Source organism: Monodon monoceros, unplaced genomic scaffold (genome assembly GCF_005190385.1).
Source record: "Monodon monoceros isolate NGI ecotype Baffin Bay Population unplaced genomic scaffold, NGI_Narwhal_1 Super_Scaffold_18, whole genome shotgun sequence".
NCBI lineage: Eukaryota > Metazoa > Chordata > Mammalia > Artiodactyla > Monodontidae > Monodon > Monodon monoceros.
This window is the reverse complement of record NW_021703774.1, coordinates 85,961,964-85,986,827: the sequence shown is the minus strand read 5'-3', so window position 1 is coordinate 85,986,827 and position 24,864 is coordinate 85,961,964. Positions and strand designations below refer to the sequence as shown.

The following is a 24,864-nucleotide window of genomic DNA, read 5'->3' as shown; positions in this document are numbered from 1 at the left end:
ACTTTTGTAATCCCTTTTGTAAATGGCAGGGAGGTACTGGGGATGGATGGATTTAATGTGCTCATTAAGGACCTCCCATTGTCTTTCTCAGCACAGGGACATGCTGCTGCCCTTTCCCTTTCTTTCTTCCTTTCCCCCTCCCTCCCTTCCTCCCTTCCTTCCTTCCTTCCTTCCTTCCTTCCTGCCTTCCTTCCTTTCTTGAATGTAACTGACACATAACACTGTCAAGTTTGAGGCATAAGTTTGAGGTGTACAAGTGTTACTTTGATACATTTATATATTGTAATATGATTACTACAGTAGCATTAGCTAACATCTCTATCGCATCACATAATTATCATTTCTTTTTTGTGTTGAGAACAGTTAAGATTTAGTCTCTTAGCAACTTTGAAGTTTATAGTACGATATTGTTAACTATAATCACTATGTTGTATGTTAGATTCCCAGAACTTTTTATCTACTAGTTTTAAGTTTCTACCCTTAAACAACATGTCCCCAATACCTCCACACCAGCCGACAGCAGAACCAATCACTTTGTACTGAAACAACAATAAGAACAACAAATAAAGGTGAAAAAGAAAAAATAAAACTGGTCAGGATCCCTAAGTTTAAAAGGATCATTTCACTATGTCAATAATTTCTATACAGCTTCATAAAATTTTTATTTAGCAAAGAATTTTTAATAGAAAAGGGGAGCATTCTACACATCACCTTGAAACCCATGTTACAGTAGCATTTTGACCCGCTTGGCATAGCTTTCTTCCACTCCTTTTTTTTCAGTCTTTGCAATACCTGTACCTGCCAGTCTCCAGGTGCCCCTCGTTACAGGTCAGCTCCACACAGAAGGGGAGGAGCTACTTCCCGGGGTCTGTTCCCAGAATCACAGCCCCACATCCCAGCGACAGACAGTGCTGCCCACCCGGGGACCAAAGAGGACCCTGCCCACTTTGTTGTGTGCCATGTGAGTGCTCAGTCCAACAGGATGGCTGGTGGACAGGTGAAATGTTTGTCTGTGATTGGATTCAGTCTTATCTGCCTTAAAATGGTGAGTTCACCATTCCGACCTACCTGCAACTATTTAGGGGGAAAGAAAGATACATTCAATATCTTTCTCTTTTTTTGAGGGCCTCAGGGGTGGGGAGATGGAAATCAAAATACTTTGGAGGCATACCAAGATTGTATATGTTTGTGCGTTTGAAATTTAATGCAATTTACTAGTGAAAGAAAACAAGAATATCATTATGTTTTAAGAACAAAGATTTCTGAAAAATCCATCAGCAGCTACTGACTTAGTTCAATAAGCAGATTCAGGGAGAAAAATGAAACAGGAATGTGATCTCTCTCCATCCTCTCAATTTTATTTAGGATTGTGGTAGATTTGAGTGTTGGAAAATAATTTGTGCAAATAAATACTGTGTGTGGATTGGAAGATTGCTCACACTATGTATAAACATGTTGTGCTAAGTATATTACTGCTCTGATTTAGGTTTTACATTTCCCCAAATGGTGTTTTTCTTTATGGTTCTAATATTCTAAACTTTCCTTTTTTCAGGTTGCTGCAACAAAAACAGGTAACATTCTCTGAAATGCAAGTTTACCCTCCCCATATTTGATTTTAATTTCCATTGTTAATTCCTGGGCTACCCTGAAATATAAAGGCTATACCAGGAAAAATATTCAACATTTTCTGAGCACTCACACTGTGAGTGTAACTGGTAAGACAAATACATGGATCAAAATTTAAAGATACATCCTCATAAGATATTCTTCTTGAGTACTGAGATGTATAGAGTCATGCAGTCATAGATTTTTCTCAAACATGGTTAACCATCAGTAAAGTATTACAATGATCATCATTCCAGTCAAAGAAACAAAATTTTAGTAAAGAGCCTAATTTGTCTTCTAAGGAATTAGAGGAGAAAACTAGAAACAGTTTTGATCAAAATTTTCTAATAAAAGATTCTCTAATAAAAAGATTAGATTCTCTAATAAAAAAGATTTTATACTTCTGATATTGCATCCTTAAAACCCAGAGCTGGAAAAAGGCTTTATTTTAAGAGATTTTATCACCATTTTTCTTGAATAAATGACTGAAGGCAAGGATAATTTCTCTACAGGCCTCTCCTGGCTCATACATTCTAGAAATTTAAGTCCCTAGAATGGAAACTTATGTTCAGTGGAATTTAGATTATCTGAAGGAACCATATAATATCAATTATATCACCAATAAAGTCTCTTAGTAATTCAGCACAAATAAGAACAAAAATTATTTATTACTTTGTATATACCACAGAAAAGGAAATGTAAATAAGGCAATTAAAATGTTTGATATAGATTTTTGGCTGAGCCATAAAATCTGTGCTTATACAATAGGTTTTTAAAAATTATTATTTCATGCTTTATTCTTACTCACTTATTCTTGAGACACCTTCAGGATTGACCAGGAAGCTGTGAGAAGGACTATTTGGCCATAAACAAAGTGATTTTTAAAAAACCAGTGGTCCTTCAATTGGATAAAATCTAGTTCTGCTGTCTCTTAGAGGGTCCCAGGACCACAGGACACACTGAGCCCTCAGAACAGGCCTCTTTTTAGTCCCACGTTATCCACACTATTCGGGAAAAAGAAAAGGGCAGACTGATATACCGGTGATGCTGTTAATTGATTCATCCTGTGTTTTCAATAGATGTGATGTGTTTTATTGATACTGTATAGGAGGTTTCATTTGGGGTGTGTGTATTCTGATTCTTTTTGGGCTCTGGCATCGGCTGTTTATCTGTGTCTGGCCACTGGGGCCACGTGGTCTAATTTAGATCTCTGAGTTGGTAGAATGCACAGATACTGTGACTCAAAGGGTTTCATTTTTGACTATTCAGAGTGGTTGATTGCAAATCTAGGGAATAAATTTTTCTCTTTCATCAGTGCAGTAAGCGGGCCAAATACAGAACAAAGAAAGAGTGAAGAACTGCTGCTAATTTATGGAGACTTACACGTCCTGCTCAATCTTCTCATCTCTTTAAGGGAAACATAGTACAGAGGTGTTGATCTTTTTTCATTGCTGTTACTGGTCAGATCCTGCTCTAGAACCATGTGTAAACAGGCAATCTGTCTCTCCAGCCCATGCTTACCCCAGAGTCTCCATAATCCCACCTTCCCTGGCAGCAACCCCTCCATGGCAGTGCCATGCAGTCTGGCTTTTCCAAACCCCAAAATTGCTCGTCGTGGTTCACACACACACACACACACACACACACTAACCCTTCCTACCTTTCAATGTGCCCTTACATTCACTATTTTACTTAATCTTTACCATCTTAAGGTGTAAGTATTTTACATTTCAAAGTAAACTCAAAGATGTAGGAATTACTAAAATTCCATATACTCAAGGAAGAAAACTGAGACTAGAAGAGGTTAAATCACTTGTACGTCTTCACAGACAGAAGTAAATGGCAGAGCCAGGGCTCAAACCCAGCATTCTGAAATCCAAATCCTTTGCTATTTTCCCATCATGAGACCCCGCGTTTCATCCTGCTGATACTGGCTTCATGTACTACTATGCCGGGCAAATGTGCCCCTCCCAGCTCAATTCAATACGACAAATTTTGTGGAGTCCTCAGGCCCCTTGACAGGCCTGTGGGGAGATAGCCGGTGTCATGCCAGCCTTTTAGATGCCTTTCAAGCCACTCCATGAAGGCACTGTCACGACAATGTCTAGTTTGGTTGTCATTTATCCAGGAAATTCGTCCATTTCAATGAGCAGGACCGGCTAACAGGAGATAAGATGAACAATGGGGACAAAGGAAGCAGCAGGGATTGAGAGACACCGCAAAGTTAGAGGAAAGAAGGTATTAACAGAGAACAAATAACTGGGGGAGCAGAAAAGGGATGAGTGTGTAGGAGGGATAAATGTGAGACCCCTGCGGGGGCTTTCTATCCTACAACAGGGAGGGGACATAGGCGCTTCCCACAGAGTCAGCTTCTGCTGGCAAATGGCTAAGATGAGCCCCTGCAACTTTTCCCCCGCATTTATAACCATCATAGTTTTCTTTTGATGGCAAAGGAGACAGTCCTGGGTGATGTTCAAGGAACGTCTGGCCAGTGCACAGTGGACTCTTTGTTCATTCTTGCAGCGTGGTTATTTCTGAGATGCTGCCGAAGCCAACTTTCTGGGCTATGGGTACAGAAAGAGAAGTTGTCTGTATCACGTTTTGCAGGTTAGGGTCTGTTGGAGGGAGGGAGTTGATACTGGCAAATCACACATTTGGACGGTATTTACTTCTCCTCTTTGCCCTAGAGTTTTGTTTTGCACTTTAGTTTTGAACTTGGCATATAGTGATTTTACCCAGCAAATGCAGTACAATAAATATAAAAGACCAGTTGCCAGCTTCAAACCTAAAACCCAGATATTTTTGTTTGACCTTTTCTTCTACTTGGACCTCCTACACCCAGGGCATTTTTGAGTCCATGGAGTTTTGCAGAGTAGTAAATCTGATTACCACATTGTATCTTCTACCCCATGCCTAAAGTATAGGAATGCCTTGTGTAAACTCATGACATAAGCATTCATGGCCTCCTGGCAAACCATGGCCAGGCCCAGGTGAGGAGGGACCCCGGCATCTCATTCTTAGGCTGGGGCAGATGTTTTGATAGAGAAGGAGAGAATAAAGTTTATTTTTATTTTATATAGAAGAATCTGAAAATTGTTACACTCTGATAATATTAAAGACAGTATGCTCAATTATAAAGCAAAGAACTCAATCCTCCCCCTTCCTCCATTAGATTAAATGCCACTTGGAAAATGTGCAGGGTGCGTGGGTGGAAATCACAGCCTCGACAGAGGTGGGGTATGAAGGTGGACCCTTGCTGGAGACGTCGCATAGAGGTGGGGCAGGGAGGGGAGGCCCGTGACAAAGCATGCCTGGGGGTTCACAGAACGCCAGACTGGATTAGCCTCCAGAATGGGAGCCCTCAGTTTCTCTCTCCCTCCCCTCAGAGTTCTTCTCCCAAATCACTCCCTACTCTTAGTTAACTCTTTTAAAAGTACAAAAAGTGCAAATTATCCCGGAGGCAACTGGGAAAAACCTCTTTGAAGTCCCATTCCTGAAGGGGAGGTTTGAGCTTTCTTGCTCTCTTCTGGAGAGTAGCTTTGCCTTTCTTTTCCTCTGTTTTTTGTTTGTTTGTTTGTTTCTTAATCTGGAAAACAGGGGCAAGGTTTATGTCTGAAGGATGACATGAGAATGACTTAGTTTGAAAGTAAAATGATGAAAGAAGTAATCCTTACAGGTACCCTAGCTAATGTACACCTTCAAAATCTCTTTCAGCTCCCAAAATACCCACTATCGATCAGGCGTATTCAAAAATCAGCAACAGTATCACTGTGGAATGGGCTACAGTGCCAGGGGCCACCAGTTACCTCCTCACGGCCAGAGACAGGAACGCTGTCATTGAAACCGTGGTGGCCAGTTCCCCAGGCACTGTGACGGGCCTGAAGGCTGCAACCTTGTACCAAATCACCATCAGATCCATCAGTCCTGCTGGGAGAAGCCAGGCATCGCCTCCAAAACAGGCAAAGACAGGTAGCTGGATGCTCATCCTCTGTTGAGCAATTGCTTGTGACCTGGATCAATTATACTGAGGACGCAAATGCATGATGTAGTTCTGTGTCATGTGAATGTCTATGATTCAAGGCCCAGAAGTGAAAGCCACCAAGTGACTTTTTTTTGGAATTCAAATGTCTGTGGAGGAGGTGGTATGTAAATCCCAGATGCTTTGGAAAATAAGACCCATTTCTGGGTATCTTTAAAAGCATCCGTGCTTTTAAATCTCTGAAAAAGGGATTTCTGTTTCATTTTGTTTGTTTGTTTGTTTTATAAATTTATTTATTTATTTTTGGCTGCATTGAGTCTTTATTGCTGTGCGCGGGCTTTCTCTAGTTGTGGAGAGTGTGGGCTACTCTTCGTTGCGGTGCACAGGCTTCTCATTGCAGAGCACTAGCGTGTGCGGGCTTCAGTAGTTGTGGCACACGGTCTCAGTAGTTGTGGCACACGGGCTTAGCTGCTCCGCAGCATGTGTGATCTTCCTGGACCAGGGATCGAACCCGTGTCCCCTGAATTGGCAGGTGGATTCTCAACCACTGCACCACCAGGGAAGCCCAGGGATTTCTGTTTTTAACCTCAATTATCAATAAAGACCATGTGGAATAAAGAACACATGGAAGTGATTTTGCTGCACTTTGACTTGTTGGAAATAAAACTATTTAGAGTTTGTCATCAGCATGACTTAAATTGATTTGATAAAGTTGTACCTCAGCATATTTCTGAAAGGTTGCGTGCATGTTAAAATAGTATAAACTATCATTCCCCCCATTGATTTATATTATGATTACAGGGAGGTTTTATCTAATTTCGTACCAACTTCCAGTTGAAGGTATGCCTAATATTAGAATTTCTCTGTTCCCCCTTCCTCTGCTGAGTCATCTGTAATTAATACACATTTAAATAACAATTGTTTAATGGAACTCTGTCATGAATCCTATTGCAAAGTAAATAATTTTTTCATAATATGGATAATCAACCTCAAATTACCTATTCCTAAATTTGAATTAGCCTCTCTTGCACTTTCATAACACAAATGCACAGGTTTTTGTCTTTGTAGTGCTGGCTGCACCAATTCTACAAGTAAGCTCTCCAAGTCCAGACTCTATTCTTGTGCAGTGGGAAACCGTATATATGGCAACTGGATTTTCTGTGTCCATTATGCGAGCTAATGGTTTGGGGAGAATATGGAAAGAAAATACCACCAACACCTCCTTGACATTCACCAGTTTAGATGCTGGGACTCTCTACACCATAAAGGCCTATGCGTGGAATGCCAGCGGAACACCTGGGGATGACTCCACCTGCAATCAGAGAACAGGTAAGGACTTCGCAGCTCAGTCCCAACCTTCTCCTTTTTGATTAATGAGAATGGCTGTGCATTGCAGTCACTGAGAGCAGCGTTAAGTGATAAGCAAAGAGCAGCTGGCTGCAGCTATTTAAATTTATTATGAGCTTATTTATAGTGTCTTGATAATTCCTCCTCGGTGGTTTAAATGCTTACGGCATGTGTAAAGGAATGCTGCTCAGGGCTTCCCTGGTGGCGCAGTGGTCGAGAGTCTGCCTGCCGATGCAGGGGACACGGGTTCCTGCCCCAGTCCGGGAAGATCCCACATGCTGCGGAGCGGCTGGGCCCGTGAGCCATGGCCGCTGAGCCTGCGTGTCCGGAGCCTGTGCTCCGCAACGGGAGGAGCCACAACAGTGAGAGGCCCGCGTACCGCAAAAAAAAAAAAAAAAGAAAAAAAGAAATGCTGCTCAGAGCGCACAGAGCATAGCACCACCCACCCAGAGCCAACTTATTTTCAGCTTACATGTTCAATATCACAGAGTAGGAGATAATTCTTATTAGGTTTACCAGTCACCCCTTGTCCCTTCATAGGTTCAGACCAGGAGTAGAGACAAAAAGAACTGGGCCAAACAAGAATTTATTCAGCAGACATTTAATGAGTGTGTCCCCACTTTCAGCTGGCATTGCTCTGGAGGCACAGCAACAAAAAAAGCAAACTTCCTGTTATGGCATTTTGTGCTGTGGTGGGAATCAATATTTCAGATATATTTCCCAAAGTCCTCAGTTTGGGCCTGAGGTCAACGAGGGGCTTCCCACCACCTCTCCTCCAGCTATATAGGCTGAGAAGCTGATGCATGGTGTGTGTTCTCACAATCCCCATTGTAGGGATACCTGACCGGGGCATCCTACTACATGATAACTAGATGCCCAAACTGAGCTGCTGCTCTGAGCCAAAAGAATGAGATGGAGAGAGAGGGAAGGAGAGAGATTTTTCCTTCTCTTGAGGCAGAGTGAGTCATCCTCTGACAATATGGCCTAGGAGATGCCGGACTCACCAACCAGATTAGCTGTTTCATCTCTTGGGGAGGACCAAGGATAAAGTGGAAAGAAACCAGAAATGTTCTCTCCAACAGTTCCTACTTTGGAGGGGAGTGGAAGCCCCATTGTCTATAGGCCGAAGCAGAAATGTAGGGAGAAGTGAAGGGTTTGCCTTTTATATTACTTCTCCAGGTAGAAATCAGAGCAAGGTGGCCCTAAGGTGATTCATGATGGGCCTGGTAAGTCAGGATGTCTGTGACAAACCAGTCTCTCTGGGCCTCTTCCAAGACATTCACTCATTCTTTCTCTCCACAAGCATTTATTGAGGGCCTCAAGCTTTTTTAGGCAGATAAGCCTGATGAAAGGAAGGCGTATTTCTAAGAATGCAGAGGAAATCGTTTTGGAGATGCTAAAAAACTGCCTTCCTGTGTGACCATCACACTTGATACTTTCCTTTTTTCCCTTTGATTTAGAATAGAAAGTCTTCTCTTCTGTAAACAGCTGTGACCTAAAAGCTCTTACATGTCTTAGCACGTGTCAAAAGTAAAGAAGGAATGTTGTTGAAACTAATCTGTTTAACTTTATCAATCTATAGGAGAATATTTGACCTACCACTTGATAACATACCCACATGGCCCTCTTAGCCCTTCACATTTATAATTTCATTTAATTATTTCTATCACTTATCAAATTGTACGTTCACTCATTCATTTATTCAAGATATTTGTTTAGTACCTCTATGTGCTAGGATCTGTTTTACAGATGAGAAAAATAAATGAATAAATAACAAAAAGATTAAATAACATGGCCTAAGTCATATAGCTAGTTATGAGTTTGCATAGTTAATGGGAGATGTGTTACCAGTTCTCAGGTACCCTAAATCCCAATTTTATGCTTTGTACACTTGCAAGTATCATATGATTGGAGTACTCCATCCTCCAAGCTCTGCAATATTGTTAGGTCAAATCTTACTTGGGTTCTTGAGGTTACTGCAAAAATCTTAATTGTTTCTCAAAAATGTAGGTCCTCGTGCTCCTGCCAATATTCAAGTCTCTTTTGATAGTGGTTCTCTGAAGGCATATGTTTCATGGGCACCGACAGAAGGAGCTTTCAACTATACCGTGATGGCTTTGAGTGACTCTTCCAGGCTGAGCTGTAGTACGACTTTCAGTTCCTGCACCATCTCCTCTCTCCAGTGTGGAACCGAGTACCTGATATCAGTTTTAGCAACTAATGATGCCGGATCTAGCAGATCAATTTCAGCAGTGACCCTGAGAACTGGTATGTAAAGGAGAGTGAGATCACCGGGGGGTTGGTAAGCCAAAGTGACTACCATTAGGGAAACAAATAATCACATGACAATGTTCCAGAACACTCTAGAACAAGCAAAAATGAAAGCCTGGTCTAAATGAAAGTGTTGAGTTGGACTTTCTGATGAGTTTGAATAATGTTGATAGTGAAACCAGATCTAGTGCATTGGAAAAAACACTGAAAATTAGAAAACCTGGTTCCTATTCCAGATCTTTCACTAATTAGTTTATTTTCTTTTGCATTTGTACAGTTGTAAATATTCTAGGATCCAGTTTGAGTGATACACAACTCTAGCTGTGCAGTACAGATAGTGGTCTCTTATTTACATCATGTTTCACAGACCTAGGCCTGTTATTTTTTTAAGATAAAGATGGAATGTCTATAGTTTGGAATATGTGTTTAGATATCTTCCCACTTTCATTCTCATCGAAGAGATAAAGACATACATATGTGGAGGTCTGTGCTTCAATTTAGAAATATCTGTGTGTTTGGGGGATGAGAACTAACATTTAGTGAAGAGCTACTTGCATAGAAAGATGCAAAGAAAATCTCTTGCAGTACTCTCACAACTGTTTATTATTTATCATTTCCTAGTTGCTTGTGCACCTGGAAGGGTGACAATCCAAGAAGATCCCCCTGGCCACCTGTCTGTGGTTTGGTCCAGCGTGCATCTGGGTGATTACTATGTGGCCTTTGTGAAGAATGACGATGGCTTGGAAGTACACTGCAACACCTCCCTCACCCAGTGCAATTTCTTATCTGAGTGTGGCTTCACATACTTTATTAGTGTTTTTGCCTATAACAAGGCAGGACAGAGTCCTTTGGGTGATGTGTTTAATTATACCACAGGTGAGTTGCACTTGATGCTTGTAAAGGGAGTTGAGTTCTGAGTTCACCAAACTCAGCAGCAGAATGGATCATCCATTGCACTTATTGACTTACCTAGACCACCTGGGAGCCATTCTAGGGCCAAGAATGGAAAGTGAATCTCTTCTTTCACATCCTTTCCAGACTAGGGAATTTGGACTTCGTGGACTCAAGCTTAATAAGAATGAAAGGTTTAGGAGTGAAAAGAAGGGAAAGAATGTTTTTATTGAAGCTTGCTCTGAAAAGTTGAACCCTCCACCAAGATCTACTCAGTGTTCAGCCCTGTGCTGAAGGCTGAAGGGGAGGTGATCCTTAGGTCTCAGAGTTCACTCTTTCCGCGAGCCCAGAAAACAGGGATGCAATGGCAAAGATTCTACAAGGTGTGGAGGGCTTTGGAGTAGGACACCTGGGTTTGAGTCCTAACTTGACCACCAACTTATTTGCAAAATGGGAATAATGATGTCTACCTTGCTAAGTTCCTTAGTATCTGCTACTGCAAAATGGGACAAATAATAATGAGAACATGAATATGAAAAGGTCTTTGTATATGAGAAAAGCACAATGCAAATATTTTTATTAACATCATTATTATTGTTACTATTATTCTCCACTAGGCTTGGGTCTTCAAAGGGCAGGGATTGTATTTTATTTAACTCTCATCCTGAATGCTTATCATAGTATGACTGGCATATGGGAGATGCTCGATTTTTAAAGAATGAATGGAGTGAGTGACAAAATTAATTAACTATATTGACAAACAAGAATAATATAATTATATAAATAATAATACTAGCTGGAATACATTTTTAATATTTATTTATTTGGTTGCACCTGGTCTTAGTTGCAGCAGGAGGGCTCCTTAGTTGTGGCATGTGAACTCTTAGTTGTGGCATTCTTGTGGAATCTAGTTCCCTGACCAGGGATCGAACCTAGGCCCCTACATTTTTACCAAGATGAAGGAATCAAATAATAGGTGCTTTTGGAATTTAGAGTCAGAGGCTATCAATAAGGTCTCAAGAGCACAGAAGGGTCTACCGGAGGGAGTGGCCTCTGGTAGAGGCCTTTAAGGATGGTGGAATGTAGGTGGGGCAAGAGCATTCCAGAGAAACCCCATGTGAGTTAAGACACTTGTCAGAATTTGTCTGTGAGGTAGTGTAGGGCCTCTTCTAAAATCTACTAATACAATGCTTCTTCCCCTCCTCCACCCCCTAGTTTTATCTAGTTTAGTGTCTGGAAAGACTGATAGGATCTAAAGTTAAACTAAACATGATTTTGTCAGGCAGAAGAAGGGAACCTCATTCCAGTAGCACGGACACAATCATTGAGGCATAGGGAAATAAAAGCGCGTGTGGGAATTGAGGGGTCTGGTGAGGCAGGGGATGGGGAGGGGCAGCTGGACATATCGACTGGGTAGAGTTTGTAATAAGCTTGAATGTCATGCATGGAGAATTTATCCTCTACGTAATGGGTGTTAGGCCAGGATTGGAGCTGGACAGACCTGTAGGAGATTGTTGCAGTGACTTAGGAGGGTAGTGCAGAGGCTCTGGGCACAGAGACGCCAGGACTCAATGCCACTCTGACAGCATGGCTCCTGTACTGACCTCCGCTCTCTCTCTGTTCCTGCTCCCAGCCCCCTGTTGTCCTGGTGACATTAACCCTGTGTTGGTGTCCAGTGACAGAGTAGAGATCGTCTGGTCTCCTGTCCGTGGTGCCGAACTTTATGAAACCAAGGCTGTAGATGGGTTCAGCGTGGTTGAATGCAATGACACTGTTCCGGCTTGCACCCTTTCTGCTCTAGAGTGTGACACCAAGTACAACATCACGGTGTATTCCTTCAGTGAAGTCCGGGGCAGCAATACATCGTGTACTTCCCGATTTATAACCACAGGTATGATACAGGAAAGATTTCATTCATTGATTCTGAACGGCTCCCCCCAGCTATGTCCCTCAGGAAGGGCATTCGGTGAAAAGGCTAACTGCCATTAGCCACCCTGTTGTGGTGACCCTGAGAGCCCCTGTCTTACTAAGGAGATGCAGAAGAGAAGGTGGAAGAGGGAAAGAGGACAAAACGGAAATAGGAGACCATGGGGAGAGTGGAAGGTTTTGCTAGAGATTACCTCAGCCATTCACTTCCTCCTACCTTTGGGGCGCCTGCCTGTATTCACACCATGAAGGTTAAGGCCACAAATGTTTGTCCTAATTACTTTCGCTATTGGAGTTCAAATGGCTCCTTAACATTTTCTAATTAGTCCGACGCTATGGGAACCCAATACCATATGTCAATGTCAACAAGGTTTCCACACAAAGGCTCTATGAATTTGCCCTCTGTGCATGGTATGGTCGAAAGTAATGATCTCATATGGCGCGGGGCGGGGGGGGCGGGGAAGGTCAGTTTTAGACCAAATGGCAAGTGTGATATTTTTGATTCTGACTGTTTCAATTCATAATCTAAAATCTCTTAGCTCCTTGCAGTCCTGAAATCAAAAATGTTTCGAAGGATGCCTTTTCCATGATTAACGTGTACTGGCGATCCACTAATGTTGAGGCCACTTACACGGTGACTGCCCAGGGAGAGAAAGGGCTGCACCAGTGCAGCAGCACGGGAGAGTCCTGCACCTTGTGGGGCTTGCCCTGCGGCTCAGTGTTCTCCGTCACCGCTGTGGCTGAAACACCAGCAGGACGGAGCCTGCCCAGCTACAGTGTGCCCTTAGAAACGGGTATGTAGCAACCACAGCCTGAACCTCAGCTTCAATGGGGTCCTTAGGAATTGTTTTAGGACATGAACTTTCTTATTTGATTTACCCTAAGTGTGATAGAAATACCTTAAACTCAGAGAGGCCTTTCAAAGAGCCCCAGTCTTAGAAAACTTTCACACAGGTTCTGTAAAAGTATCATCTGAAGGCTCTAATATATTCAAATGCCAACATCAAAGGAGGAATACATTGACTCTGCAAAAACATTTATTTGAGTTCGTATTCCCCCATGACACAATCTACCAAAACAACTAACAAGTGACCAAATGAGCTAGTTTATTATTTATTTCTTTAGTTCAGCCCTTTCAAATCTTTCTCTAAAAACTGATCTCTGAGTTTCAGTTTCCTAATTGCTAGAAGGGGATAATGGCTTTATCGGGTGGCTGTGAATATTACGTTATTTATGCTGCAGAGCACTTAGAGTGCCTGACGCACAGTAAGAGCACGATAAACGAAAGCTGTTATTGCTTCATAGCATTGTGTGTGAATGAAATTTAGCAAATTAAAGCCTTTGGACATTATTTTCTCTTATATACAACGATAGATGGCACTTTAGACTCGATAAGTTGAAATGTAAAGAGCAGCATAACAGAGACAATGCCAAATACGCAGGAGGTTTCCAGATATTCTATATCCTGTGTAATGGATCTTTGAAAAGTTGAGAATTGGTTGTGGTAGTCTTAGGTGGCTAAGAATATTTTGAGCTTTTATATCAGCTATGTACTATGAAATGCATGAGAAAGGCAAAATACATTTCATTGCAAACGTTAAGATATATTGGGAGAAAAGGTGGATGCAACCATTGCTTTAAAATTTGCAATTGGAATTGTTAAAGTTGGAGAACAACAAAGGGTTTCTTTCTTATTCTGAAAAAAATTGGGGAGAATCTCACATTACCCATAGCCAGTTATTGCGCTGCATTCTTGGGGAAAGCACCTGCTATATACAGTGATGTTAAATAACGTATCAGAGGGAATGAGATTTTACTTAACAAAAGAAAATTTTTAAAGTTTTTTTAAATTTATCTTTTTATTGAAGTATAGTTGAGGTACAATGTTATAGAAGTTACAATATAGTGATTCACAATTTTTAAAGGTTATATTCCATTTACAGTTATTAAGGACGTTTTGATTAACAGTTGAAGGTTTGAGAAATTTAGGATCTTGAATGAGACACAGGCAAAATACCATACTTGGTTAGTTTTCACAAATAACCCTCACTGGAAATAAATCCCCAATTTTTTTCTCTTTCCTCATTTAAGTGCCGTGCTGTCCAGCCAGTCTGACAGTAACTCAGGTCACACAATCGGTAATCAACGTGAGCTGGACTGTTGGGACCGGCGCCCAAACCTATGTGACAGCTCTGGAGTCACACACTGGACAGTCTAAGTGTCACACCCATCAAAACCACTGCCTCCTGGGATGCATCACATGTGGCATCAATTACACAGTGGCATTAAAAGCAATTAGTGCCACTGGGTTGACTGCGGACTGTGGCTACCAAAGTTATTCCTCGAGTAAGTGAATTCTAACCTCTAGCTCCAGAGTAGCAACAAGGACTTTGACTATTATAGATCCAGACATAGCCTTTCCATCTCATTTTAAAAGATGCTGCATCTCCACCAATCTTGCATGGTAAGTTCAGATTACTTTCTCAAATGTTTACAGTTTTCCTCTTGACTTAGGACCTCAAAGGTTCAGAGGCTTCTGTTAGTAGTTGGTGAATTAACTCCCCTGGTAACAAGGTTCAGGTGTACTTTTTCTGAAAGAAGGGTAGGTTTTTATATGACCCAGCTACCTTCAGCACAGAGTAACTCAGTCTGGCAGAGTTTTCAGAAAGCATTTAGATCACACATTCTATTTGGCTTGAATTTTTCTTTCTTCTTCTTCTTATGCTACTACCTCACTCTTCTAAACCACTCCAGCTTCTTCTATGGTTTCTTATTTCAACAGGTTAACAGAGCACAGTACTGCATCTTGCTCTTCACAAAGACCAAGCCACTAGGAAATAGTGGGAGAAGTAGGGAGTGGTACAGGGTTAGCAAATAAGATTTCTCTGGTGTAATTCTAGTCCACGGAAGTGGCTGCTTGGAGAACTGTTTTGAAAAAATCTTCTAAGGATGCTTCTCAGGCTTAATGGGAGAGAGTACGATGACCAGTTAGCTGTATCTGCCCCGAGGCATGGGGTGGGAGAGTTAAAATATAATTTTGGCATCCCAAGGTAGTAGAGTGAGTCTTCAACCAGGAGCTTAAAGACCTGGCTTCTTAAGCTGCACCACGTTATCTTATTCTCTGATTCCATTTCTTCATTGGTAAGAGAAATAGGAATGATCATGATATGAAAGCACTTAAAATGTGCTACACATACATAAGCTGAATTATCATTCCTTTTGGCCTATTAGCTTTCATTAGGTTTGCTGCCTAATTTTTCACCTTAATATCCAGTTCTGGAAATATGGCCCATTGCTTACCTTCACACCTAAAAAACCTTTTTTTTTTTTTTAAAGAATAAATCAAAGAAGTCTATCTGTAACTGAATTTTTTATTATTATACGATAGCATTTTTATTTTAGTTACTGAGGAATCCACCATTTGACACCTAATATGTGGCCTGCTCAAGGTATTCAGGAAAAGAGAAAGGAAAAGTACCCAGTCAGCTAGCATGCATGAAGAGTGGACCAGCGACAGGCGTCATGCTACTCAGCTCAGCAAAATGCTGAATGCACTTAATTATATTTAAATTGAATCCCACTAAAATCATATGAAAATAGGGCATTATGAAAGATCTTGACAAGAATTCTGTGCATTTGACTCATAAAGTTTGAGTCATATACAATACATATCTGCCAAGCGTGGACTTTTTGGCCTCACCATTGTTCTCTATTAAAAACTCATGCCCCACCTCACCCTCACACATGGATTTCTAATCATGTGACCCACCACAGAAGGAACTTGAATACTCCCTCAAATCTTGCTCTAATCATTTATTATTAAGTAGGCTACTTATGTTGTTTCCCCATAGTAACAAAGGCCAGGTTTGTGGTGATGGTGGAATAGTGATGTGTTTGTTTTTGTTTGTTTTATCCTTCAGGTTCCTGCTGCCCTTTGGGGGTGAAATTATATAGGCTGGTCCCTAATGGCATCCGGATCCACTGGCAGGCGTCCAGGGGCTCTGCCAATTACAGCACTGACCTCTATGGTTCCAAAGGCATTTTCACGTGTGCCCCAAGCGCTGGCCTCAGTTTCTGTGATATCACCGAGATACCCTGCGGGGATGTATATACCGTGATGGTCTCCCCAGTTGCTGAGACAGGACTGAAGCTTACTTTCTGTCCAAAAAAAATATATTCAGGTAGGACAAATTATGACCCTTTATTTAAAACTAGCCCTCAACTCAATCTGTGAATTAAGACTCAGAACAATCACACTTATTTGCTATGTAGGAAGGTCAAAGAGGGCATGACACTGTGTACCTCCTGCAGGCAGATTCTGGCTACTGGGGACCCCAAGCTTCTTTGGAATTGTGATGCTTTATTATTACTTGATTTGGAGACACTCCTCTCATCCCTCTCTCTCTTTTCTCCTTCAGAAAAAGGACCAGATGCTTGCTGCTTAAACAGTAAAGCAGATTTAAAATGATTTTCTGCTTTGAGATTTGGGGATAGGTTTGTAACATAGCGTTAGAGATCATGACAAACAACCTAAATGTTTGAAATAAGAGACTTGAACCTTTATTTGCACAGATTCAGACTTATGACTGAGGGAGAGTTGGAGGATCAGAAAAAAACAAATTTATAAATCATAAGCTAGGTTTGGAAATATGAGTGGGCAGACAGTCTGTGGTCACAAAACACACGAATGTCAGCCACTGCCATCTCACCAGAGCTGGCAGAAAAACATTAGCAATTCTCCTGCTCTGTATTCCAACACGTTCTGCTACCTTGCCCAGGGCATAGTCATGTATTTTTCATATATTTCTAAAACAAAATAAAATGAAGAGATGATGAAGCCCTAGAACTTTGCAGGTGAACACAAGAAGAGGAATAAATGTTGGCTCAGAAACTTTACTAATAACCAGAATCTAAAATTTCCAATTATGGGTTGGTGACAAGAAGGTTCAAGATGGCTTCTGGTGATGGAATGAGGCCAGGTCCTCTTCAGGGGGTGTTCTTGCTGTCCTTGGTTGTCATGCTCTGATTCCTTGCTTTTTCATTATCTTGTCCAGAGGACAAGCTGGCCCAAAGCATGGCCCTATGGGAAGGGCCAGGAATAGGTTGTTGGGCTGAGGATGAGCTCTTAGGAAGAAGAGCCTACAGGTCAACAACAATACTTCACTATATTTGCATAATGTTTTGAAATTTATCAAGCGTTTTCATATTCAATATTTCACTGAACGCTCAAAATAACTCTATGAGGTAGGTTCAACAGATTTTATTATCTCCAATATATAAATGAACAAACTGAGACTCAGAGGCTCCCAAATCTCTACCTACAACCCTTCTCTTCTTCTAACCCCTAAATCCATATGTAAATGTGTTATATCTACTTAGAGATAAGACCCAGGCATTTCAACTCCTCAAGGCTAAAAGGAATTTCTGATCTTCTGCAGTTTTTGATCTTCTGTCATCCTTGTTTCAAGTACTCAAGCTGAAAACCCAGGAATCAGCTTCCCTCTCCCTCACCCTCCATGTTTTAGTAGTCTCCCAGCCCTGTCCTGTCCACTCCATGATGGTTTCTAAATCCAGCTTCTTCTCTGCATTCCTATAGCTACTTCAATATTTCAGGGTCTTACTACCTCTCCCCTATGCTACTACACCAGACCTGTCCTCCTGCCCTCTTGCCAGTCTTCATACTATTTCTAGAGTTGTCATTCTAGGACACTGACCCAACTATCTTTCTTTCATGCCTCAAAATCCTCAGAAATTTTCTATTGCCCCATAGAATAAAATTCAATCCTCTGAGCATGGCATTTAAGGTCCCTTACAATCTGTCCCCCATCTGTCTTTCTACACCTGCACTATCCAATAGAAATTTAAAGCAAGTGTGAAAATTTTAAATTTTCTAGTAGCCATGTTAAAAAGGTAAAAAGAAATAGGTACAATTAATTTAATAGTATATTTTAGTTAATTTTAATCCAAAATATTCTACTTTTCAACATGGAATCAATATAAAAATTTTATATATTTTTTCTATACTAAGTCTTCAAAATCTTGTGTGCATTTATTTAATACAGCACATCTCAGTTCAGAGTAGCCACATTTGGAATGCTCATAGCTACATGTGGTAAGTGGCTACTGTATTGGACAGTACAATTCTAGGTTCATTCTGCAACATCTCTCCTGAGAAGACTCCGTTCTCTAGTCACATGGAACAATTCACACACCTCTGCCCTTGGCACACACACATACCATGGCACATCATGTTTCTGAGGTAATGCAGCACTCCTCTCTCTGCCTGGATTTCCACCCCACCTCAACCAAGGGAACTCCACCAGCCCAAACTCTCCCTCCTCTCTGAAGTCTTCTCCAGTTCTCATAGTCTGAGTTCGCTTCCCTCCTTTATGACTCCACCTCACTCTTATCTTCACCACACCATATTACTGTGAGTTGAATGTGTGTTATTTCTGCTAAACGATAATCTCTTGGACTCTCAGTACTTTGCATGTAACTGTTGCCCAATACATTTTAAATTTTAAAAGGAATGAATAAAAGAGTATATGTGTTTGTCTATGATTATACAGCCAGTAAGTGAGTGATGGAAGTCTGTTCTTTCTCCTACTTCATACTCACAATTCAACCCTTAAAGAGTCATTCCTCTGATAGTTTGTTAGTTGGAACTCTAATACCTTTGGTGGGGTGTTATCTCAAGCCTGTAGCCATTTCACTTTAGTAAGGGTTGGGTGTCTAGACTCAAGTTAAGGAATCTACCTTTGCTCTGTCTCCCTAGTAAAAACCATGCATCTGGGGGAAGGTTTTTGATTTTTAGTGTATGTGTGTGTGTATGTGTGTGTGTGTTTTTTCTCCAATATCAATGATGCCTTAATCCTGTAATTAGGATGATACTGTAATTGATAATAACGACTAATATTTATTGAGTGCTATGTGCCAGACACTATTCTAAGGGCTTTACATGTATTAACGCAGTTGACCCTTATAACAACCCTATGAGGTTATTTTTTTTTAATTAATTAATTTATTTGGCTGCATTGGGTCTTCGTTGCTGTGTGTGGGCTTTCTCTAGTTGCGGCGAGCAGGGGCTACTCTTTGTTGCGGTGAGCAGGCTTCTCATTACGGTGGCTTCTCTTGTTGCGGAGCATGGGCTCTAGGTGCGCGAGCTTCAGTAGTTGTGGCTCGTGGGCTCTAGAGCACAGGCTCAGTAGTTGTGGCGCAAGGGCTTAGTTGCTCCGCGGCATGTGGGATCTTCCCGGACCAGCGCTCGAACCCGTGTCCCCTGCACTGGCAGGCGGATTCTTAACCAGGGAAGTCCGAGGCTGGCATTCTTATTCTTACCACTTAACAGATAAACTGAGGCACAGAAAAGTCAGGTAACTTGTCCAAGTTCATACTATTAGCAGGTATCTCCTTCTCTTATCCCCTAAGCTGATTCTTACTCATTCTTTGGTTCACTTTCCTATTATTCTTTCTTAAATTATATCTACACCATCTCAAATACATCAATAAATATATTTTAAATGCTTGTGTTTTTATTTATTACAGTAACCTGCTCTGGAAGTACACTTGGAATGGGTAAGTCATTTTCTCATGGATACTATAGAAAGGAATTTTTTTGTTGCTCTTTAAGGTGACTTAAGTCGGGATCAAAGCTGACTCTTCAGGGACTTCCCTGGTGGCTCAGTGGGTAAGACTCTGCACTCCCAATGCAGGGAGCCCAGGTTTGATCCCTGGTGGGGGAACTAGATCCTGCGTGCATGCTGCAATGAAGTCCTCATGCCGCAACAAATATCCTGTGTGCTGCAACAAAGATCCTGTGTGCCGCAACTAAGACCTGGTACAGCCAAAATAAATAAAAATAAATTTAAAAAAAAACAAAGGCTCATGCAGCCCTTAATATTAAAAAGAAAGCTGACTTCAATTAGAAAGGCAAATGCTTTCTTTCTGTGATGCGAGGGGTCCTTGCTCTCCTCTCCCATAACATTTTCTCCCCTATTAGATTGTCTCCCCTCAGATTCCACCAGTGGAGATGAACTCCTTTGGATTCTGAAATTTTTTCAGTCTTCCAGGGCCCCACAGGAAAATGTAAATATGTTTCAGAGAGGCAGCCGCTTCATCCCTCACTTCAGAGAGTGGTTTCCAACCCTGCTATACACTGAGTCACTTTGAGAGCTTAAGAGTGTAATTGATGCCTGGGCTCTATCCCCAGAAAATCTGATTTAATTGGTTTGGGGTAAAGTCTGGGCATCAGGGTTTCTAAAAGCTCTTTGGGTGATTCTAAAGTGTAGCCAAAGCTGAGAACTGCTGCTTTGGAGCAGACTTTTTCAGACCTTATTGTGTATCCGAATCACCTGGGGCCTTGTTAAAACCAGATTCTGATTTGGTAGGTGTAGGAAAGATCTGAGACTTTGCACTACAAACAAGGTCCGGGTGATGCTGGTGATGCCAATACTGCTGGTCTGACCTCACTTTTTTTTTTTTAAATTAATTTTTGGCTGCGTTGGGTCTTCGTTGCTGCACACAAGCTTTCTCTAGCTGTGGTGAGGGGGGGCTACTCTTCGTTGCGGTGCGCGGGCTTCTCATTGCGGTGGCGTCTCTTGTTGCGGAACCCAGGCTCTAGGCGCCCGGGCTTCAGTAGCTGTGGCACGTGGGCTCAGTAGTTGTGGCTCACGGGCTCTAGAGCACAGGCTCAGTAGTTGTGGCGCACGGGCTTAATTGCTCTGCGGCATGTGGGATCTTCCCAGACCAGGGCTCGAACCCGTGTCCCCTGCATTGGCAGGTGGATTCTTAACCACTGTGCCACCAGGGAAGTCCCTAACCTCACTTTTAGTAGTCAGCTGTTGGAATCTGTTAACAGCCTGCAGAGAGCTAGGATGTCTGCTTTCAGTTTGCATGGGTGGACATGGCCAGCAGAGGAAAAGGAGTGCTGAAAGGGCAGCTGGAGTAAAGATAACCCTCATTGCCACTCAGGTGTGCTCATGGCTGATCCTGTCTAGGCTATTCGGGGTGCCCCACAGAGGCTACTCTTGGCTGGGGCCACAGAGATGACCACACAGAGCTGTGTGTGCTGACCCAGTAAGTAGCATGTACTGCTTCACGAGGGATCTTCTAGGAGGCCTGCTTGATTTGGGGTCGTGGGAAAACCCCCAGGGAATATTATCAACCCCAAAGTACAGACGGGACATGTAAACACACATACACATACACATAGACATGGCTGACTTCAGAGAGTGTGAGTGGAAATGAAGCCTTCCTACCAGTAAAGCCCACCAGACAGCCTCCCAGCCTGGGCCAGCTACCCTCCGAAACTTCCTTCCACTGGTAGGACACGTGCTTCTCTGCGCTGCCTGTTCTCTATTTCCTCTCCCAGTCTACTACTTCTCTGAGCACAGCAGGACTCATGCTTTCTAATTCTTGCCCCACCTGCAGGTCTGAAATAAGAATAATCCCTATTAATTTTTAAAGAGTTTCTGTTTCCAGTGACTACAGGGAAACAGACCTGGCTTATTAAAAACAAACTGTGTTAGCATACGGTTTTTGTTTTTCTCTTTTTGATTTCACTTTGTTATACAGCAGAAACTAACACAACACTGTAAAGCAATTATACTCCAATAAATGTGTTAAAAAAAAAACTGTGAGGAAAGTTCTAAATTATAAAAAATTACTTTAAAAAACTCCCAAAGTACTAATGACCATAAGCCCCTGGTCTTCAGTGAAATGTACATGGGCCTGGGTCTGCATTCTTGGAAACTATTTCCAGTATTATGGCCATTTTAAGTTAGTGTTTCCCCTGAGCCATAGAGGGGTAGTAGAAGTGTCTTGGGGGCCCCTAAGAGGTGAGGAGTGGTGTATTGTATTCTGGTCTTCCCTAAGATTTTGTTTTGTCGTTGTTGTTGGCCGCGCCATGCTGCATGCGGGATATTAGTTCCCCAACCAGGTATTGAACCCGTGCCCCCTGCATTGGGAGCACAGAGTCCTAACCACTGGACTGCGGGGGAAATCCCTTACCTAAGATTTTGTTAGAGAAAGAGTCGCAATACTTTTTTTTTTTTAAATGCTTGAAAACCATCACTCTTAGACCTTGCTATTCATCAACATCACCGGAACGCTTGTTCAAAACGTACCATCTTAGGCCCCACCCAGATTTACTAAATCCCCAGATGATTCACATGCATGTTCGAGTTTGAGGATCACTGCTTAGACAGTAGTGTTCAAACTCTGGTGTGCATCAGAATCTCTTGGAGAGCTAATAAAGGATGTAGAGAACTAGGCCTGCTGACGTGGGTAAGACCTGGGCCTTCGTGTTTCTGTCAGGTTCCCAGGTGATTCTGACTCTCCACGTTTGAGAAGCACTGCTCTAGGTCACTACTGTCACCTTCCTCTGTCCCTCTGGGCTGACCCTGATCGTTGCTTCTCCCTTCCTTAGCAATTTCAGTCTTCAACCTGAAGAGATCTGACCCTCTCTTTAAGGAGATCCTTGTAGAAATCCTGCAAGACTCTCAAAAAATGAGTACATGGAGGCCTCTACATCATACAGAATTCACTGTATTAAGGGAGAGATTCTAAATTGCTTCCAATTTCAGCATTTCTCCTCTCTATACACAGGAGTAGTCAGATTACGTCCCTGGCTGACATGGGGCCTCCAGATATGCTAAGAGAAGCCTTGGGAATCTTTTTGTCTAAGAGTTTTGGTCTTGCTTTACTCTTGGATTATCCTAAAGCTTTTCAACAGCATGAATGGATTTTTTTTAAGAGACAGATCTGGATTCAAATCTGGCCACCATTCCTTACCCTGAGGCAACTTGCTTCAATTCTAAGTATAGGTTTCCTCATCTGAAAATTGGAAAAAACTCCTCATAAGATGTTATGAAGATTAAAGGAGATATACATTGTTGGACACAATGACAGGCCCAAAGTAAGCTCAATTAATAAAAGGCCTGGGGGTGGAGAGGAAAGTTCTTTGTCCTGGGTCAGTAATCTGAGCTCAAAGAGACTCTTGGGGAGGATTCATTTCATCAAGCAGGAGAGAGAATACCCTGCTTAGTTAGAACCTGCTGGTCAGTTTCTTCTTGCCCTTTGAACAGTTCAGATTCTCTTAATTTTGTTTATTTGCTGTGAAGTGCTGCAAAAATAGCATTTCAAATTAAAATGGTAATCTGAACCTCAGAGACATTTAAGGGCTTTTTAATTTAAGAAAATGTCTGCAAATTTAATGCATTTCGTGGCTTCTTCCCCTCTTTGCCTTTTCAGTGATTTACAGAGGGAAGAGAAATGCGGTATGACATAGTGAACCATGGATAAAAAAAGAGACTTGACTAGTGAGTAATTTAAATTGAAATGGTATGATTCAAAGGCAAAGTGTTTTTTTTTTTTTTTGCTTTGCTTTAAAAAAATTCTTCCCATATCTTTTTCAGAGTTTCCTCAATTGTTAGTGTGATTAGAGATGGAAAAGATCTATTAGAATACAAAATGCCTCTAGGATAGGACAAGCCCTTTTGGCCTTCAGAGAACCACTCTAGCTCCATTTCCTGCAAGAAGGTGTGACCTCACCTGCACAGGAGTTCAAGATCGGCTGCGGAGAGAACTCAGTAGAGAAATGAATCCAGAAAGTCCTCTGGAAGGCTGCCAGAGTGAGCCAGCACACTGGGAAAGTCCAGAAATGTGAAAGTTCTGCTTAGCAGAAATTCTTTATTTCACATTCAGACATACTACGGACTTCAGCACACCCACTTCATAAGCATTTCATCGACCCCAGCACTTGCCCTGTGGCCCTCTGGCCATTCAAGGGTTGGACACGTCCACCCCCAGAGAAGTCGAAATCAAGCCACCACACATAGACAGCGCTCACCCAAGACGAACCTCCACCAGGACTTTGGCCAAGGTTGGATAGCAGCAGCTGCCAGGGCCACCTGTAGTAACAAACACCCTCAGCTCAAGTTAGGAGGAAGCTGAGCCACTTGCAGCCTTCACCAAGCCAAAGCATCGTGTGATGAGACCTCTGTGTGTCTGGGAAAGCAGAGCTGTTGGCCTGTTGCTGGAAGGACTGTGGTCATGTTTTTGAATGAGCAAAGATTTCAGATGGAGGGACAGCCAGGACCAGAGCCTCAAATGGTGGCAGAGTGACATAGGGAAGGACCGTCAGTCTTGCTGGCTGTAGCCCCCGCTTACACTCTAACTGCTTTTTTTTTTTTAAATCTTTGGAGAGAAAAGGCAATGATATATAATATAAATCTGTTGTACCTAAAATAATTTTGTCCTTCAAGTGCCAGTAACCTTATTAAAAGATAGTGCGAGTAGGACTTGTGTAACACACACGTAACTAAAGTGTTTACTCCCCAGAAGCATAGCTGTGGAACTAAGAACGTCTGTTGTTAGGAACAGCCATAAAACTCTGCCCAGAAGAAACTGGAGCGTGGAATTAGGCTTGAGGTACACTAGGAGGGAGCAACAAACTTCCTTTTCTATGTCTGCTTTCCCTTTCTGTGTAAGACTGATGAGAGATACTCCCCAGAGCAACTGCACTTGAAAAGGACATAGACGAAGACACGGATCCCGAAAAATGGAATTTGCTGTATCAGAGAGCACACACAGAGGAGGGCCAAGTTTTAGTTCACTTTTGTTCCTAAATACCAGTGTCTGAACAGGAGTCAGGCTAGGTGTATTGACATCAATTGGGGAACCCATTACTTAATATAGATTTCCGGGTACCACCCATGGAGTTTCTAACCCAGCAGGTTTGGGACCAGGCCTGGGAATGTATATTTTTAACAAACTCTCCAAGTGATTCTGACATGCAGCCGGGTTTGGGAACCTTAAAAGGCTTGCCTTGGTGAGTTCTTCCTTGA

At 42.1% G+C, this 24,864-nt stretch overlaps 1 protein-coding gene across 1 annotated transcript; it reads left to right on the top strand.

The window, feature by feature from the left end:
• The first annotated feature begins 962 nt into the window (after positions 1 to 962).
• On the top strand, positions 963 to 23,335 carry FNDC7 (fibronectin type III domain containing 7). The gene is made up of 12 exons (XM_029230564.1): positions 963 to 1,045; positions 1,553 to 1,571; positions 5,320 to 5,574; positions 6,653 to 6,913; positions 8,942 to 9,199; positions 9,824 to 10,078; positions 11,727 to 11,984; positions 12,559 to 12,813; positions 14,111 to 14,365; positions 15,940 to 16,200; positions 19,565 to 19,594; positions 23,270 to 23,335. Exons 1-12 carry the CDS (start codon positions 983 to 985, stop codon positions 23,299 to 23,301), a joined length of 2,202 nt encoding a protein of 733 aa, XP_029086397.1. The 5' UTR covers positions 963 to 982; the 3' UTR covers positions 23,302 to 23,335.
• Positions 23,336 to 24,864: the final 1,529 nt, after the last annotated feature.

Excerpts from the sequence above, each read along its gene's own strand:
- FNDC7 (XM_029230564.1), top strand. The coding sequence starts at position 983 with ATGGCTGGTGGACAGGTGAAATGTTTGTCTGTGATTGGATTCAGTCTT. Across the intron at positions 10,079-11,726 it reads TGTGTTTAATTATACCACAG|CCCCCTGTTGTCCTGGTGAC; the intron begins GTGAGTTGCACT and ends TCCTGCTCCCAG. Across the intron at positions 12,814-14,110 it reads CAGTGTGCCCTTAGAAACGG|TGCCGTGCTGTCCAGCCAGT; the intron begins GTATGTAGCAAC and ends TCCTCATTTAAG.